Source organism: Apteryx mantelli, chromosome 6 (genome assembly GCF_036417845.1).
Source record: "Apteryx mantelli isolate bAptMan1 chromosome 6, bAptMan1.hap1, whole genome shotgun sequence".
Classification (NCBI taxonomy): domain Eukaryota; kingdom Metazoa; phylum Chordata; class Aves; order Apterygiformes; family Apterygidae; genus Apteryx; species Apteryx mantelli.
The window spans coordinates 22,345,210-22,364,601 of NC_089983.1; the positions used below are offsets into that span (position 1 = coordinate 22,345,210).

Here is a 19,392-nt window from a genome sequence, read left to right on the forward strand (position 1 = left end):
CCAGCAGTTTTGAAATAAAATTCCAGCAAAAGTAGTATGACAACATGGGCTTAACCCCGCTTCCATTACAAACAACAACAAAATTGGCTTTTCACCGTTTGAGTATATACATTTACATGAACTAAGTTTGATCTCAGTGGCATCTGCTTTTGATAACTGTGAATTCTCCACTCACATAGTGTAAAGGTTTCCACACTATTTTTGCTGCACTTTTTATGAACCCAAACTTTTTAGCTATATCCTATCTTCCCTAAGAGATGTGCACATTTTCTCCTTCTAATAAGCAGTCAAGTGTTTAGAAGCAAGAAGAAAACATGCATGCTTTATCCTTCCAAACTTGCCACCAGTCCTGACACGCAGCTCAACAAGATGCTGCCAGTTATGTGACCAGCAGCATGTTGTGTCTGTGTGGACAGCTGATTGAGTCATTGAGTTTTGAACTTCCGTCACTGAGTTTTGAACTTCTGTCATTGAGTTTCGAACTTCCCTTTCACACCTTCCTCTGAGCTGAGGTGTGATATGCCTTCTTTTCCTAATCAAGTCTCGGCACCTCACCGATACCTTCTGCTGAAAAACCCTCATTTTCTGGAGGGTGGTGAGGCACAGCCTGTACTTGAAAACATCTGGTCTACTTTGTCAGGCTCCACTTAACTTAGAGATTATTTATCCACTTAGAGATTATTTTTCATCGTAACATATCTACTTGAATAGATTTTAGTAGAAAAGTGTTAAAAATCTGTGATTAACCATGTTCTAGTGATAAATTCAGATAATATTCTATTTAATATTAGGCCTGTATAGCTGCAAGGTAATAAAGAATTGACTGTAAACATCAGAGGTTCATATTTACTGATATTGATCTTTTCCTTAGTCTGATATTTAATATGTTTTCAAGAAATGCAGCTAACTCAGCATCATTTGCATTAATAATTATAGCAACCAGAGTTGCTGCTTACAATAGGATCTTGTAAACAGCCTCATAAATAGCGTGGGAGTTTAAAAACTGGATGCTTTGCCGTTATTACAAAGGAGGAAGAGTCAGGCATTTTTCCATTCTGTGCCTCGACTTGCAGCCTCTCCAGCGGGGAAAGTGATTGTGATTGCTTTCGTATTGAAAAACAGCAAGGGATTGCCAGTAGTTGCAGAGAGCTTGAAACTACTCCAGCGAGCTCTCTGCGTGCCAGCCTTACCACAGAGGCTTAAAACCAAGTGACCTTGACCCCAATGCAACCCAGAGTAGTAGCAGTAAAACCATAGTAGGTTTGCTACTAATTTCAAGGGGAGAGGGACTGGAATATTAGATCATAAATGATAAGATATGACACACAAAAGCTCACGCTGAACTCTCACTGTTAAGATCGTTTCACTTGCTTGGCTATATATAAACGGCATGTTATGTGGCTATTATTGTTTGAAACTTCCAGAAGACTGAATATGGCTCAGAAATAATTGAATACAAATTGAAAATTGGGTGGTTACTTGTTTTAGCTGTGGATGAGAAAAAGAATTTTGCACTCAGCAATAGTATATTATTTGTCCTTATTTTGCAGTGGAACTACATAGGAAACATCTTTATTGCAACTAGAAATACTACATTCACTATTAATTTAAAAATGAATTTTTAACAAGAAAGATGCTTTCTGTAATAGGATTACCGTAAATATTTTTCATTTTATACTTTGAAATTATGTAGCATTTTATGCATTATAAATGTAAAGACTGATTTGATCGTTTCTGATGTTTTCCATAGACTCCAGTCGTGAAAGGTCAGATCTCAACTAATTAATCTTTGCAACATTGTTGCTAGGTATGCTATAAAATATTATTCCCAACTCTTGGACAAAAAGCTGAGGCAGAAAACTAACTGCTAAAGGCCAAAAAATGACTCAGTAGCAGGCTTCAGATTAGAACTCTAAATTCTTGCTTCCCAGTTTCATTCTGAATCATAAATTATCTTGTAGCTGCTAAAGAGAAGAAGGAGGTCGGTAACAATTTAATTACATTTAGGCTTCTCACATTCATTCCTATGTTTTCTGTAATCTATTAGTTTAAAACTGTTGAAAGGCTGATTCTGATTTCTAATGTGAAAATACAAACTGAAAATTAAAATAGATGCAAGAAAAAGTACAGATGGTGTCATTATAAAAAAAAAAGAGATTAGAAGGTTAATTCTTAAGTGTATCTTCCATTAAGTAGACCAGGTTGACTTTCATATTAGCTGGTTGTACTGGCTGCCCAGCAGTAGCATTGTCTCGGTAATAGGTAACAGTAACATTTAAAATAGAAGGATAGGTCTCATGGATGCCCATTTTGGGTATTTATGACGTGGGAACCTCACTACTACTTAAAAATATATGCTTTTAAACTTCATGGCTTCAAGAGAAAAAAATATGTGTGGCTGTGACTCATCTAATTGGTGCAGTGGTATTTCTCTGAATTTGCCGTACAGCACTCCAAAGCAATGGCTTGGAGAAATAAGAGCCTCATAAATTTCAGCACGTTGCTTATCGACGCCGCTTGCAGGGGAGGTCTGTGCGACGCTTCCTTGCTTCCAGGATCCCCCCTCGGTGCGGCTGTGCGCTGCTGGCAAAGGTTCTCGCAGAAAATCGGTGGCACCAGTGCGGACAAATGTCTCCATATACACTGCACAGGGCTTTGCTAACCTTCAGGTCTTCATTTCACATGATTGAATGAAATTGCGAATTGTTTTCACGTGATTAACTCAGTTTTCATTACAAATTTAGAGGAAAAACTAACGTTCTTAATTGTTTTGAAGTACGACTTAGAATTCTAACTAAAATACAACCTAAACCCCCTCGGGAAGCCCCAGCACCGTTCCTTAGGGAACCTCGGTTTTGAAAAGCTTTCGGCGCGGTGAGTCCCAGCTGCGCAGCGCTTGCGGCACCGTCCTCGGCGGGGGGGGGGGGGGGGGAGCCGAGCCGAGCCGCCGCCGCCGCCGCCGCCGCCGCCGGTCCCGGGCGCGGGCGCGGAGCCGCGGGGCAGCGCCGCCGCCGGCCGCGGGGGGCGCCCGCGAGCCGCGTCACGTGCCGCCGCGCCGCCGCCGTCGCCACGCCCAGCGGGCCGCGAGCGGCGGCGGGAGGGGAGCGGCGCGGAGCGGAGGGGAGGAGGCGGCGGCAGCGCGGGGCCGGCGGCGGCGCCGTGCGGGGCTCGGAGTGGGGCCGTGCAGCGCCGGAGGCCGCCGCAGCGGAGCCGGAGCCGGGCCCGCCGCAGCGGAGCCGGAGCCGGGGCCGGGGCCGCCGGGGCCGGGGCCGGGGCCGGAGCCGGGGCCGGAGCCGGAGCGCGGGCCAGGATGTCGCGCGCGGTGCTGCAGCCCAGCCAGCAGAAGCTGGCGGAGAAGCTCACGATCCTGAACGACCGGGGCGTCGGCATGCTCACGCGGCTCTACAACATCAAGAAGGTGCGGGGGCCGCGCCGGGAGGGGCGGGAGCGGGGCCGGGCGCCTTCCCCGCCGCCGCCGCCCGGGCCCCGGCGCCCTGCCGGCGGCTTCTCCGGCCGCGGCGCGGCTCCGCTGCGGCCTAGCGGCGGCGCCGGGGCCCCTGCGGCCCGCGGGGGGCGGCGGGGCCCGGCCGCCCGACGGCGGGGCAGGCGCGGCCCGGCGCGGCCCGCGGGGCCTAGGCCCGGCGCGGCGCCGCGTCGCGTCCCGCCCGGCATGTCGGCGGTCGCGGGGCGGCGGCGCGGGGCGGCGGCGGGGCGCGGGGCGGCGCGGAGCCCTCCGCGGTGAGTCAGGAGCGCGGCGGCGGCGGCCGCTTTCCCACGCCGCCCGCCGAGCGCGGCGCTGCCGCGGCGAAGGGTTGCGGTTAAAATTAGTAAGTTTGATTTCAATAAGTTCGAGGCGCACGGTTGCTTAGCAGCTTCTGATTTGAATTGGAACAGATGTTTTAAGCTGTCATCGGTGCTAAAACTGTTCTGTGCCTTATTAAAAAAGTAAAGAGAAATAATGTTTGCGTAGGGTGAGATGGTTCAGAGATGCAGGAAGTTACAGATCTTGTTATTGATGGGAAAAGATGGTTATGTCTTCATATGTAGTTAATTTCTCCTCTGAAGGAAGTCTTGCTTTCATAAATTGAAGAATGTAGCTCACAGTCACCTAGTACTTCAGGTGCTTCATTTATACTTACTAGCTTATATATATTTTTTTCTGATGTTTAATACATCATTGAATTTATGGGCTTGCTTAATTCCATTCCAGTAGTGAATCTTGGTTAAGAATTTATTGCGTTGCCTTAGACATGTTTATTTGTAAGAAAATGGTAGTTACTGCATTCAGACAATAAGTGCGCCTTTGCAGAAAGTGTGTCAACGCTGCCGTGCTGTTCCCCGTGCTCCATTCTGCTGCCTGGGCTATGGCAGTACTTCTGTTTGAAAGCTGCGGAGACTCCAGGGGTTCAAAAGACCTAAAGTTAGTCAGCCGCAGTCTGCAAGGATAGTTTGTGAAGCTGAGATATCACTCTGGCTTCTGAACCTAATTTTCTGGAGGAAGTGATCCTGCCTAACAAATTTGAGCAGAAGTATGTGTTTTGTCAAATTATCTTTCTCTTATGGGAGACTTCTACTCTAGGAGTAGTAAGGACTTGGTGTAGCCAAGTGCTGTATTGATTTTACTTAAGGTGTTGTTTGTTTCCAGGAAAAAAATGATTGTAGTGTTCAGAAGCATAATTGCAGTATTCAGTGTTGATCCAAAGCAATACAAGAAGTTACTGTCAGAAATTGAAATAAGGTTCCTTTAGTTTGCAGTTTTGTATCTTGGAAACTTGCTTCAATTTAATAATTATAGCAATATAAATATACTTTTAAAACAAAAGAGAAATTATTTCTTTTTAGGGAGAATGACATCAAAACCTTGAAGCCATTTGTATGTGCAGTTGTTATAGTTTTAGAGAGAGATGTGAGTTAAAAAAGTCTGGCTTAATTTTGCCTAAGCTAGGTCTTCTGTCAGCATAGCTGTGGGGTTTCGGGGGGCAGGAGGGGAAGAGGGAGATGGGGGAGGTGATAGAGACTCAAGAAATTAAGCCTTTGCTTGACAAACCTATGCCTTAAAAATCTTAAGTGTAGACCATGTCTTGATTACCAGCATCCTGGGCAGGGAACACTTGCTAATATTAAGAGATTCAGTGCCTGCAGACACGCTTCTGCTGGCATATTTAGCTGACAGCATCCTAAGCACAACTGTCCGTATGGTAGCTTCTGCCATTGCTAGTAGTAGTGAAGTGATGCAAGCAGATAGGCTCTCAGTATGGGAGCATCATCACTAGAGATAACGCCACCTTTTCCTCCAGCTGCCCTCAACAGAATCCAAATTGGCTCGGGTATTACCTATGGATGTAGGAGGCATGTCCGAGCAGCTTGATTATGATGTGACATATAACTTTGCAAACCTGGAGGTGACCCAGATACAACTCTGTGTAGGCATTCAAATAGTTATTTTCTTAAGCTGTTGTAAATACTGCCTGACTGTGGTATCTAACTAGCTTTAATGGAGAGCCCCAGAAATCTTGGGACTGATTACTGTATTTGACTGTAGAGCTCTCTTCAGAAATGCATCAGACCAACTTCAGCTTAGCTGACTTCTTGGAACACTTTCTCCTTCTCTCTCTCTTTATTCCCCCCCACCCCCCGTTCCCTCTCCCCCTTGCCCCCAGTCAATTCCAAAACTGCTGTTCCAAATCAACAATCAATTCCAAAATTGCTGTTCCATAGCTTTCTCTGTGGACGAAGATACTGAAACTCAAGTTACTAGAAATAACCAAATGTGGTATTGCGGTATTGTGGTTAAAGGAAATGGTTAAGATTTTTTTTTTCTTTTTTTTTATAAGAGGAAGTGAGAGGTGAAGTATTCATAAACTGTGTTACAGACTTCTGGAAATTAACTTTCTGCAGATTTACTTTCTAGGAAGTAGAGATTTTTAAAGGATTAAGAATTTTCTTAGCTATTAAAAGTGCCACATGAGCATTCCTTACTTCCTAAGGAATTATAGAAGTTGTTTAAAGCAATTAGAAACCTGATATTTGTACTTCATCTTCCTATATAAATTTCAGTTTTGATGTCCTTGAGCTTATGGCTGTTAATTGCTCATTGTTTCCTGTTTGCTGTCATTTTGTGCTGTTGTTGTCTTCTGAAATAAAGTTTGTTGTTCTAAAGTAGAGTATCTGAGTGGTTGTTTTTTGCTTCTTCATGAGAGTGATATGGAAAGTATGAAATGTGGTTACTAAGGTAATAGAGGATGATAAGACAAAATTAACATTTGACCTGCATGGAGTTGGGTTTTTTATTAGGTGGTCCTTTTTTTTTTTTTTTTTTTTTTTTTTTGAAGAATGACTCTTTGCCTACTCCTTTCGGCTGTTTTTTTTTACTGGGCTCAGTCTTAGTCCTGAATGTGGCTATGTTATTACTGTGGTTTCTTTCCTGTTTTGCTCCTTCTGCTATTAGGTATTTATCCTTAAATATCCAGGTTAACAATTGTTTTACTGCCTACAACTAAATGCACCTACAACTAAATCTCTATAAGTCAAATACATTTTTCTCATGCTATTCTGGCTCAGGTGAAATTTGAATTTTGTTGTTGCCTGTCAGAGCAGCCTGAGACTGACTGTGTTTGTAAGCTTTGCTTAAAGCTGCTAGTACTATAAAATAAGTGTATTGTTCAAGAATGGTGGCAGAGAAATAATCTTTTCTGTAGGAATTTTATTTTGTTTATAGAGCCTTTGGATACCAGGAAGTATTTGCCATAAGAGATTCCTTCTTAAAATACCTGGAGTATAGACTTGGCAAATCTAGAGAGTATAATTTTGATGAGTGTCCGAGCAGTATTACTATCAACAGAACTGTTAAGAGTAGAAGTTAGTTTTTGATTATTTAGAGTATGTGTTCAAAAATGATAAATCTGTTTGTTACTTAGCATTAATTACATTGATAACAACGCTGTTTTGTTGGTATTTGAAGTACAGCTTTTATGTTTGTGTGCAAAACTTTCTTAAAATATCATTAATAGAACAAATTTTTTCGACTCACAACTCGGATCACATAGTAGCTGAAAAACAAGAATTTTAATAAATTGAATTAGATATGAATTGTGTAACTAAACTGAAATCATAGGTAAAGAACAAAAATATTTGAAACCATTGTGAAGTCATGATTTAAAGTCATTTAGCAGGTGATTAATTACCAGTTAGTGTTCTCAAGATCTAATACTTAGTTGAGAGTACTGGATTTTTATCTGTATGGAGGATGCTGCCTGTCAGCCATTGTAAAGGTTTAATGAGTACTTTTTCTATTAATTTCATTTTCTGCAGCAGTTACAAGTGCATATTTTTGTTGAAAGAGCAACAGCAAACATATTGGGGAAACTGTATCAAGTTTTATGTGATAAGATGATGAAAACTTGACCAGATTAGCCAAGATGGAATAGAAATGAGATCCTGTTCTTCTAGCCTTTTACGCTGGATTGCTATGAAGAAAAATATTCTAAAAGGTCCAAAAATTGGACTAGAAAGGATTTCACAAAGTCTAAACGTTGTGCAGGACTTTGACTCAAAGTTACCCCTTCATGTCCCATAAACCAGTTCATAAGGGCTGTTATTTTGCTTGGCCCTAGTGTAGTTCCTCAGCACACAGTAATGGAGTTCTGGAAATGGCAGAGGTCCGTGGGAGAGATTTTAGGTGACTGGCAGAACATGCCAAAATTTCCGATTACCATGGAAAATTTTGGAAGGGCATAGTATTAGATCACCCTTTTCACTCTGAGCTCTGTGTTGGAGCGCAGACCTTTGAGCTGAGAGGAAAAGCTCACAAATAATCTCATTTGAATTGTATGGTTGGTACTGGGAGGCACAAATAATGTTCTCAAATCATCAGGAAGTGTCCTAGGGTGGGGCACTGTTGTTTTTACTGCCTGATAGATGTTAGCGCTTCTTTTAAAAACAAAACAAAACAAAACAAAAAACCCCACTAGATTTTGTAAAGAAATAGTGAGACTTTCTAATATATTTTAAAAAATCCAGTGATATCTTTTCAAATATACAGAGAGAAATCCAGATGGACTTATTCTTCTACATCATGTGCAGACACCTATAATAATCTTGCATTGTTTGTTTGCTTACAAATATGGATATTGCCCATTTTTCCCCTTTCTCCTTCACCTCCTCCAGTTCCTGTTCATTTGCCCTGCCATGTGCTGACACAAAAGCACATCCAGTTCTGGTTGCAAGAGATTTTAAGATCTTATGCAGAGGAGATGCAGCTAAAAAGTCTGACACTTTACATTCTAGATTTAAAATAGATAAGACAATTCCATTGTCTGTTTTTTTTTTATTAAAGTCTTACTTTATACATTACATTTAAGGAAACTAAGTCTTGTGGCAGTGAAATTACTCTTCATTTTTCTTTGCATTTCAACTACCCTCTTTAATTAGTAGAACCAAGCGCTCCTTTAAACAAGTGCTACAAACTCAAGTGGACAGTATGAATTTATCACATATAGGTAGTGTCAAATCAAGCATATTTCTTTCATCATTGATATAACAAATCACTAATAGGGAAAACTTAGCAGATCCTTTACATGTTGGCCTTGGTGAGGCTTCTGACATTTCCTCATCTGATTGTTTATATGAGCAATCTAAGGAAATATGGTTTAGGTGAAATTATAATAATGAAAGCAGAAGGATAACCATATTAGGGAATAGTTACACAGATCTCATTGTGAGGCTGCGGTTTAGCAGGATCTCATTGGGGTGTGTCTTAGCTCTGGTTCCCTTCAGTCTTTGCATTAGCAACATAGATGATGAATACAGTGTGCTTACTGAATTTGTAGATGATACATATCTGGGAGGAGCTACAGAAATGTTGAAGAACACAATTAGAATTAATTTTGAGCTTAACAAATTGGAGGTATGTTCTAACAAATTCTGGAGTTAGCTGAGCAAGTATGACTGTAAGGTACTTTGTGCTTGTTGAAATGTAAAGGAGTAAAGAGATAACAAGTCCACAGAAAATAGTCAGAAGAGGTTATGGGACATGAAAGGGTAACTTTGAGTCAACTACATCCCATTGCAAAAACGTAAGATTTTATAAATATATGAGCTGGATAGTGTAAGACAAAAGAAGCAATCCTTTTGTTCTGCACGGTATGTGTCAAGATTCACTTGAAATATGTCTGATTCAACATGCTCTTCACAAAACATGGACAAAATGGAGAAAGACCAGATCAGAACAGTGAGAATGATCAGAGGTGTGGAAAATCTGGCCCATTTAAAAAATGGGAAGAAGATATATGTGTTAAAGTAAGTTAATATTATGAGTGAAACAAGTTTTTGAGTATTTAAGGCTGTTGCAGAGAAAAGGTATATAACTTATCCAATTCAGTGTGACCACACAGAACAGGAAGTGGCGGGTTAAATTGTAGCAAGAAAAATTCATGTTAGTTCTTAGAACTTCCTAATGATAAAGATAGTTAAACACTGGAAAAAACTGAGAAGTTTTTTGAATGTAGTTCATTGGAGACCTTAAGTAAAGACTTGACAGGAGCAACACTGGTACGGCAGATCTTGCTTTGGAACAAGAAGGTAGACTAGACAATTTCTTGAGGTCCTTTCTAGCCTTATTTCTTCTGATTTCATGTGTTTACATTTTAATGTCTTGGATATCCAGGTAGAGATACACTAGGAATTAAAATAAAATATATACTTTGGGCTTCGAACGTACTGATAAACAAATAATGGGGTTGGGGGAGACATCTTGCTTAGCTCTAGGAAACTTTGGACTGACTTTTAACACTTTTAATTTCCATTGAATTAACATGAAAGTGCAGTATCTTTCAAACACTTGAACCTTTGTGCGTGAAAAGTGAACAATTAAATTTATAACCATTTTGAGTCTTATTTTCAATATGTCCAAGTCATATAGAGACTGTCCAGAAATTAATTAACTAGAGACTTTGAATCTGTATTACAGCTCAATCTGTATCGGATCATGGGAACAATACAATTGTAATTGAATCTATTAGCATAGTTTATATACGCAGAGTTTATATACAAAAAAATAAAATAGGTATACCTTTTGTACAAGCACCTGTATATGTACACCATTACTGTAATTTGTTTGGTCCAAGTAAAGTCTCTTGGTACTTGATCCTGGAGTAGGAAAGTTGTTAAAATTTAGCCGTCAGTAGTGTTAAACTATAATAATTTGCCCATGCATGGTAGACTGCTGCTTGCAGCAGCTTGCGTACTGTTAGAAGGACAAGGCTTCATTCACAAAGCTTTTCTGGGACAAATCTGTTTATTAATAAACTTAGGCTTCCACAAAACCTAAAATACAGCAAAATTTAGCTTTCATCGTACCTGGTAGCTTTCACCAGACATGTTAAGAAAAGCACAGCGTGCACTGTTTCCTTATGTATTCACCTTTCAGAGCAGCTCTTTAGAATTATTTGCCTCTCTGTCCTTCTCAGTGGTTTTGCCTTTTTCAAAATTAGAGTGTATCAGCTGATAATTTCATTAGTCTTAAATGCATGACAGAAATGAAGGATAAATAATATGCTTTATCCCACAGAAATCTAGAGTTAATGATGAACCTGCCTCTTTGAATGTTTCTTTGCTATGTATTATTTAGTATAATTTTATAGGCTGCCCAACCCCATCCAGGCATTCAAACTTGTTGTAGATACATTTTAAGGTAAAGTCTTTGTCAACAACTGTTAAAAAGGAAGAACATTTTTAGTGTGCATGCTTTTCTTGTGTGTCAAGAGAATGTGCTGTAGTGAACTGTGAATGGTACAGGAGTGTTTTTTTAATATATATACTAGAAATCTTCACGTATTTCTATTTACTGACAAAAGTGACTAGCTCAAAGCAAATCCTTAGTTTTCATTGAAATTCAGTCTGTTTGTTGGTCATGGTATTTCCAGTGCAAATTCATTCATAAATAGAACTTGAAAAGATGAGGTAATTTATTGGCTAAGATGATTTCAACAGACATTGTCACAGTGTGGTGGAATTTTGCTGAGCAGTATTTTATCTCAAGTCCACAGTCACAGTAAAGTAAGTTCTCTTGAAGTAATAAAACCATGTTAAATTGCTGCAAAATATCTTTTTTGGGGGGATTGTTTACAGAGATGGAAAGTTTGGGGGGATGAAAATATTGATACAAATGACAGCTCTCTTTTGGCCTTTTTTCTGGGAAACCAGTTACTGCTAGTCATTTGGAACAGGTTGGGCTTAGCAACAAAAAGAAGAGTATAAAGCTCAAGGACACGCAGCAGGCCTGTGTAAAAGGCAGGAGTGGAGTTTAGATTTTCTAATTGCAAGTTTGAACCCTGTATACTGTGTCATACTACTGTTTTTTAACAGTTATTGTGCCTGAACATTCACTTTTTGTTATTCCTGTCCCATTGACCGAATATACATAGTAATTCCGCTGATGGATGTTTTTACATTCTCCTCGAACATACTCTAACCTCAAGTAGGAAGTCACTTGTTAGTCTTTGATTTTTGCAGTCATATCTGTAACTACATTGGGGCAAAAGGTCTCTCTGTTATTTCTTTTAATGTTGGTGTGTTGTAGTCCAAAGGCAGTTGTATTGGGTCCTGTGCTCTTCTTAAGAGAGGTTGGTTGTTGAATGTTTTCTTGCAGGTTGCTTCTTAATGAATGCAACCTAGAGAGTGAGACTATCTAGTGTTTTTCATTATCAATCTGAAAATAGTATAGAAGAACCAAATAACATCAAATGAATTATAAATTTTAAATTTTGTTTAATAAGACTGCAGCTTTTTAAGAGATAGGAAAATTTTGCTTTAATTTAAAATGCATGGCATAGTAAATTATTTCTTAGTTGTTTACGTAAATTAATGGTTTACATGGTCTGATAGAAAATAAAAATTCTGAACAATTAATCTCTTAGCTATGGAAATCATTTTGTTCTTGCTAGAATTGCCTGCAGAGTATCAGATCCAGAAGAATATGTTTACTTTCAGTTGAGAGCTTATCATGGTAGGGTACTGTTCTGAAGTGCTGTGGAAAGAAATGCTTTGTAACTTGATAGAAATTCAGTGTCTGTAGTCAGTGGTTTTGTGTTTTCAAAAATAACAATTTCATAGGTTAGTCTTAATGGTAGCTTTGCATCATCTTTCTTGCCAGAGCTGCTTGACAGCTGTATAGTAACGTACAACAGAATTTAGAGATGACTTCTGGGAGATTCTTTCAGGGTAATATTTCAGGCCTGAAGCAGCCGGAATCTCATAGCTTCAGTGTTGTATTCCAGGAATGTTACACTAGTAAGACCATTTTTAATTCTTGATTATTTAAAGCTCAGAAATATGTAGTCATTCTGTTAAAAAAGGGTAATTGCAGCCCAGTTAGGTGGAAAAGCGGTATCTGGGTCTGATCAAGTAAGAATTTTGAGCAGTAGCCAAGTGCAGCAGTCCTGTTTGAATGCTAGAGAGCTCCATACGGCAAAATGATCTTTGTGTATTGTACCGTAATGTTCCTGCCTATTACCATACTGACAGGGGAGTGTGTATTGACTAATACAATAATTAAAAGCAAAAGCCCACTTATTTTTTTTTTTAATCTTTATCCTACGTAGGGCCATTGCCCTCAATGTCTTTGTTCTTTTTACAGCACAAAATTGTAGTTTATATGACTTATCACACTTGCCCACTTGTACAGGAAAGATGTGCTAGGTCTGGTCTTCGTATTTTCATTCTGTTATGCTTTCTTGAGTAAAACATACTGAATTTGAGCTTCATAGGTCTGTTTGCAGTTTCAGGAAAAGTTTGATTTTTATATAGCCCATTTTATGTGTGATGTTGAAAGCAGGTAACAATGTAGGTGGAAAATGCATTGATACAAGAAGAGTTAGTAATCAAACAGCATCAGTTCTTAGAAATGAACTGAGCCAGGGCCATTATGGAATATGGGGGAGAAAAGGAAAAGGCACTGACCTGCTCCTTTGGTGTTGTACGTTGTCCTCTTTCTATCAAGTCCCTGCAGGTAGGCTTTATAGCTCTTTAAAAGTTGAAATTTTAGAAATATCTGAATGATATTGTTAACCTTTTGTATCTTGCAGAAATTTACTTTATCTATGAATTTCTTCTTACCTATCTGTATAGCACATTAGTAAGAAGAATTACATTCTTTTTAATGTTAGCAAACAAACAATGGATAGAAACAAAGCTGTCTCTTGCATACAAGAATATATTTAGGGACCTGCCTAATAGATGATGGTTAGTATTTATTACAAGTAGGAATTAACTCCCTGAAACCATGTAAGGATCTGTCTGTTTCTTCTCAGCTGTCTGTTTCAGCAAGAATAAACTGCATGTAAAAGCTTGGGTAAACATAATTTTTGGTATAGAAAGCTTCTGACAGAGCTGCTTCTGACAGAGCTGCTTTATAGGAGGATAAGTATCTATTGCTAGGGAAAAAACAAGAAATAGTGTATGTGGAAGTAATGTTTGAATTCAGGCTGACAAATTTAAGAAGTGGCAAATTAAGATTTCTCCTCTCCTGTATGAGAGCAATCATATTGCAATTTAATGGATCACAAATATATGTTGTCTGTTAAGCTGTTTTCTTAGTTTATGATCCTTCTTTGAGTAGAGAAAGTTGTATAATATGTGGTAAAGAGAATAATAGAAATAATCTGAGTTCTTTCAAACTCATGACATCTAGTTAATTAAGACTTTGTAAATTTGAAATGTGAATTCTTTAGCTTTTTTGACATAAATATTTACAGTATTTTTACTTTTGAAATGGTGCAAAGACTTTAAAGTGTGTATAGAACAGATCTGTGGTGTGTTGTTTGCTGCTATAGGGATATTGAAGCGACTATTTCATATCTAATTGATGGTGTGGATGTTGGTGAATTGTTTTATTTTTATTATAAATTCCTGTTGAAGTGTTATAGATACGACATTTTAATAAAATTTAGCATTTGTTGTGGGAAGAATTAGCAGAGTTTAGAGTTTTGGTACTGAAGAGTAGTAGGTTAGCATGTGTTGTGCTGGTCATTGTTGTACTGCCCGTAGTAGATTTAGAAACTTAAATAATGACTGTTTTGTTTTGTTTTTCTTGGCTACCGTTTCTTTTTCAGGTATGTAAAACTTCACTGAGTCTCTCCTTTTTCCCCCTGTAGATGCATGTGATGTTTGTTGTTAACTCCTTTCTCTCCCTGCCTGAACTTATTTTGGAAATGCTATTAGAAGTGACTTGTTGCAACATATACTCAGAGCTTTGCACAATAGTAAAATTCTAATAAGTAAATGTAGAATTGTTTCAGTATTAGAATAATGGCCATCAAGTAGAAAGTATGCTCTGTATGGTAACAGACGGTCATAATGTTTTCTTGGATGTAGATAATAGTTCACTTAAATGTAACATATTTTAGAATTTAAGAATCTTTTGTTTATATGTAATTTTTCTCTCTTTTTATTACAATGCTTTCCCAGCAAGGACAAGTTTGGAAGGTTTGCAAAGCTTTTCACCTTCCCTTTGCCCGCTTTCAGAATCAGTCTCATATTCCATGACTTCTGTCTCTACAATCCACAACTTGGTCATAGAAATCAATGTGGAAAAGTTTAAATGAGTTGTCATTCCAGTTTACTGTGTTGCGTAGAAAAACGCATAGCATGTAATTTATAGTTTTGCATGAGAAACAAAACTTCTTTTCCAATCCTTATGAGGACTTTAAAGCTAAATAAATGTTTGAAAGAAAATAAAATTTGAGCACAAATTCTGTCATGTAAATAACGCTACTTTTATTATGTTTCTCGCACCTAAACTCTATCGCCTGACTCATATTCAGAGTAGATGAGGAAAAAGTAGTCTGTGTTGGACAATATGTACTTTAGTCCACAAAAGTGGACGCTTCATCAGTTCATCCACAGAACCTGTTATTCTCATGTGACTATATAAGTTACTTTAGAGACTTAAAACTTAGCTGGCGCTTCTGTTTGAGTCAAAATTTAATGACATTTCTTGAAAGCTGCTTTAAAGCACAGCTTGTGCTACTGGAGGAGTAAAGGAAATGAGCAAATGTTGAGTAAACTTTAATATGATCCTAATTTAAGGGAATATGGTACTTGGGTCAAGTACTGGCGGTTTTATTGTGGGATGGAAAACTGTCTTGCAGTTAACATTTTTTAAGGAAAGCCTAAATGCAGATTGCTGGTGGGATTTTTAATTTTGTTTCACAAAAGATAGTTAAATCATTTAATGTGCCCAGTACTGTCCTCTACAGATGATGACATGATTGAATTTTCTAGCAGTTTATTAACTCCAGATGAACACCACACTACCTCAAACCAGGAATAGCAGTAAAAAGAAAACAGCTTTTTTTTTTTTTTCTTCTTCTTCTTCTTCTTCTTCTTCTTTTAGGATTGAGTCCCCCCCCCCCCACTGCTGTTCTGCGCTAACTGCTTTGATACTTCCATGCATCTTTTTCAGTAGAAGAGCATCTCTGTACTGTCTCCCATTGCATATTTCAGCTGTGACAGTCCCTGCACTTTGCCTACTCATTTTTATCACGTGCTCACTAAAACCAGAAAAGAATCTTTCTAGTTTGTCTTCAGATTTGCAACTACTGCTTAGCTTTAGATGGATGATTTCATTTTTACTTCATTTTCATTGTATTTTTTTCATAGGCATGTGGCGACCCCAAAGCCAAACCATCCTATCTTATTGACAAAAACCTGGAATCTGCTGTCAAATTCATAGTCAGGAAGTTTCCAGCAGTAGAAACACGCAACAACAATGTAAGTAACTAGACGGCTGTATAAATGCTGTATTTTTCAATATCCTTGAACATTTACTGCTCAAATCTGAGACTTTGTTCTTGTGAAGCATTCTGATGCTGTCAGGTATAGTTAGAATGCCCACCAGGTGTTGATTCAAATGTCTGACAATACTTTAGAAAAAAATGACTCTGGAGAGAGAATAATATTATACTGTATTTCTGAATTGTTTTTGTTGGGGTAGGACACTTTTGGGTTTTATTTTTAGACAGTGCCTAGTGTTTCATTTTAAAGAACTTTTGACCACAGATAGTGTGGGCAAAAATTTAAATATACTTCCTGCCTTACTTTGGCAGAAATTCTTAGCTGAGCAGGTGGATCGCAGAAGATGGAAGTTATCTGACTTTATTTGTGATAAGAAGTGACAAGCAGATCAATAAAAGCCAACTGACTGCAAAATCTGAAAATGTGTTTGTACCTCACAGATCTTTTTTTATCTCTGGGGGCAGTCCTGTGGGAATAAAGAATGCATTAGTATGCAGGAGAAACCTTGCAGAGTGCAAAAATATGAATCCCAAGGAAATATAATTGTTTCCCCTTCAGACATAGGGAGGTCAGTTGCAGCAGAAAATTATCCTTCACCCTTCTGACAGAGCCAGTATTGCTGAATTTGACTTTTTAGCCTTTTGGAGATAAAGATTACAGGTGGGATTTCTTGGGGAAGGTGATACACAATAGTTTTTCAGTTTCAAATCGAAAAGTAAAGGGAAAGATTTTTTTTTTTTTTAACCTGCTTATATTCCTTTCCAAAGGCGGAAAGTGGAGGTAGGTGATGGGGTTTGAATGTTCCCTGCATGCAACTACTTGCATGTGTGCTCGAGAGGTTTAGGCTTGCTTTTAGCATTCTGTTTTCTGCAGATTTTCATTTTAGCAGCGGTAATAAATAGTCCTGTTACAATACCTTCCAGAGTTCCTATATGATATCTTCCATAATGCCCCCCAAAAATTCAGAAAACTTTTCCCTTATAAGGGAAATTATTTTAGTAGCAATATACTTCCTCATTTTAAAACTTGTTTATGTTTTGTGTTATTTAATATTGCTTATCTTTGAATTTGGTTGTGTTAGTAACAAATATGGCAAGTTCTTTATCAAATTTACATAAAAAGTAAATCCTTTGAAACATGCTTGCTAAAGCCTTCTATTCTCAAAACTTCTGTAGCAGAGCTAGTATTAAAAATAAAAGGTTATTATGAACACAAGAACTTATTTAATGACATTGCATGTATGCTCTAAGCATCTTCAGGTTGTTAACTGCAGATTAGCAGCTTTACTAATAATAAACATATAAGGATTTGGTACTGTGAAGTTTACGGAAATTCATGAAGGCGAACTGAACTGTTTTGACAATCACAGTTTCTAAAATAGGACACAGTCATAATGTTTCATCTTTGCCATGTGTTTGTTTACTATGAGCCAGCCAGACCTGTGTTTATGAAATTATCAAAAATATACCTTCTATATCTATGGGCTTAGTTTAGAATTTAGCATTCACAGTGCTAGAAATAGGCTGGTTCTTTTTCCACCCATGGTCCCAGAGCAGCAGGCAATTTGCTTGTCTACAGGAAGACATTTGTAAATAATTTCTGGGTGTGTTATATTGTATTTCCCAAAAGAAACTTTTACCATAAGCAGATACCTAATGAGACAGAAGTCATGTCAGGTTGCAGAGAAAGTTCTGTTCTGCTGCAAGATAAGCACTTGTTCATAAAGCTTAGCTTCTAAAAAGCATAAGCATCTAGCTCAGGAACAGTCAGGAAGAGGCCAGATTTCCCTCCTTGCTCTTCCTTTGTCTCCCTCCTACTGCTGGTCAATGACCAGTTCTCCCCATATTAGTTGGACACACTGACAGGTTTCTTCAGGAGGGAAACAGACGGTCAGAGATTTAAATGGACAAGAAGGTTTTTCTGGAACGTGGAAACATCCATTAATAAAACATACTGAGCATTATTACAGAAGCAGTAACGGAGAAATCATAACCTGTGCTGCTTCCTTGTAATGGCAGTTCCAGGACAGTCTTTCAAGGAGGCTTCGTTTTGTACTTTTAAGCGCAGCAGATTACCATTGCTTGGCATCATGCATCCACATGTTTAATAATAACTATTGCCATGTCAGTAGGTGACATCGCCAAACAAATAATTTTGCATTCAGTTAAAGAGTAATTCACTCTTGCTTTTGGATTTTACGACCTACATTTCTTTGTTTTCCTCCTGCACCATCGTTTACAGTGTTTTCTGTGTTAGAGACAAAGAATAAGCTTAACTGAAGAGTATGAACAATCTGTCCTGTAATCAAATGGGTGCCTGATCTTGAAAAGTCTAAGTTTTTAATCTCTTTTGAAACAAGTGAATCTGTTGCATTTTGCTATTTTTAACTTCTACATTTTTATTTTGAAAAGATATGGCTGCTGAGTTTGTTCCTCCTTCCATGTTTGGCATGCTGAATCAGACTAGAATGGTGCCTGGCCATCACTGATTTTCAATGTTTTAGTGAAAGCTGCTGAGCAGTTCAAATGGAGAAGGAACACTGAATGAATCTTTGCTGTCAAGGCTGAAAAATAAAATGCAGTTGTCAGTCTTCCAAAAGATTGATTATAGATAACTCTGGGCCTCATCACTTCACAATTCTACTCTCCCCCTTTACCAGAGTGTAGTCCCTGCGATCTTATTCTTACCATTTCTCCTCCAGTCACCATTTTGAGCCCTATAATCTTGAAAATGTGCAGTTAGAAGACTGAGCTCTTAAATCACCTGTTAATGATATTGACCAGCAACATACCTTAACTCTGATCTGTTTTCAGTTATCAATTCTAATGACTCTATTAAGTATTTTTAGATTAACAATCTTCTGATATTTGGGAGTATTAGTAGTCACATAAGCATTCATCAGAAGGATTGACAAAGTGAGAAACACGATCATTTCAGTCTTGTATTTGAAAAGGAAACTATAACAATGGAGAGTATCTATCTTGTGTGTTTGAGAAAGCTTAGTACTGTTATTTATTTTCAAAGATTGGGTTTAAATGGAGAATTTGGGAGTAGCAAGCAGCAAATAATATCAGTTACCAGTATCAAAGCAGTGACAAGTTTTGTTTGAAAAAGCCTTCCAAATTGGAGAACCCTTCCAAAAGCTTTATAGTACAATCATTCTTGGTCAGAGCAGTGATATGATTGTGTTAGACTTGACATAGGGTTAGAATTTATTTCTACTAAAATTCCTTGACTAGTTTCAGAAGAAATGTTCCAAAGTAAGGGACACTGAAGCAGACTAATTTTTTATGTACTGTTTTTAGAACTCATCCTCTTATAAGGTGTACAGGCACCTTTTCGCTCCAGAGAAATCAGGGGAGAACCTACTGAACTCCAAAAATGTAGCAGGACCTAGAAATAACTGTTTTCTTAGCAAACAATAACATCTAATGCTTTTGTAAAGCCAGAATAAAGCCTTTTATCATGGGGAACTGGAGATGCAGCGAGATAAACTGTAGATCTTCTGTAGATTGTGTGTAGGATATGAAAAATCTGCTGCCTTCACAGATAAAGCTCTGTGTTTGTGTAACAGAACCAGTCTCCTTTCTGCTTTCCCCA

General features: G+C 38.5%; 1 protein-coding gene across 1 annotated transcript in view; it reads left to right on the forward strand.

Moving 5' to 3' along the window:
- The first annotated feature begins 3,272 nt into the window (after positions 1 to 3,272).
- The window catches only part of NCKAP1 (NCK associated protein 1), a 63,904-nt gene continuing 47,784 nt past the window's right edge, over positions 3,273 to 19,392 (forward strand). The window contains exons 1-2 of the mRNA XM_067298966.1: positions 3,273 to 3,418; positions 15,658 to 15,768. Coding sequence (XP_067155067.1) covers positions 3,311 to 3,418; positions 15,658 to 15,768 — 219 coding nt within the window. The 5' untranslated portion in view covers positions 3,273 to 3,310. The remainder of the gene's footprint in view (positions 3,419 to 15,657; positions 15,769 to 19,392) is intronic.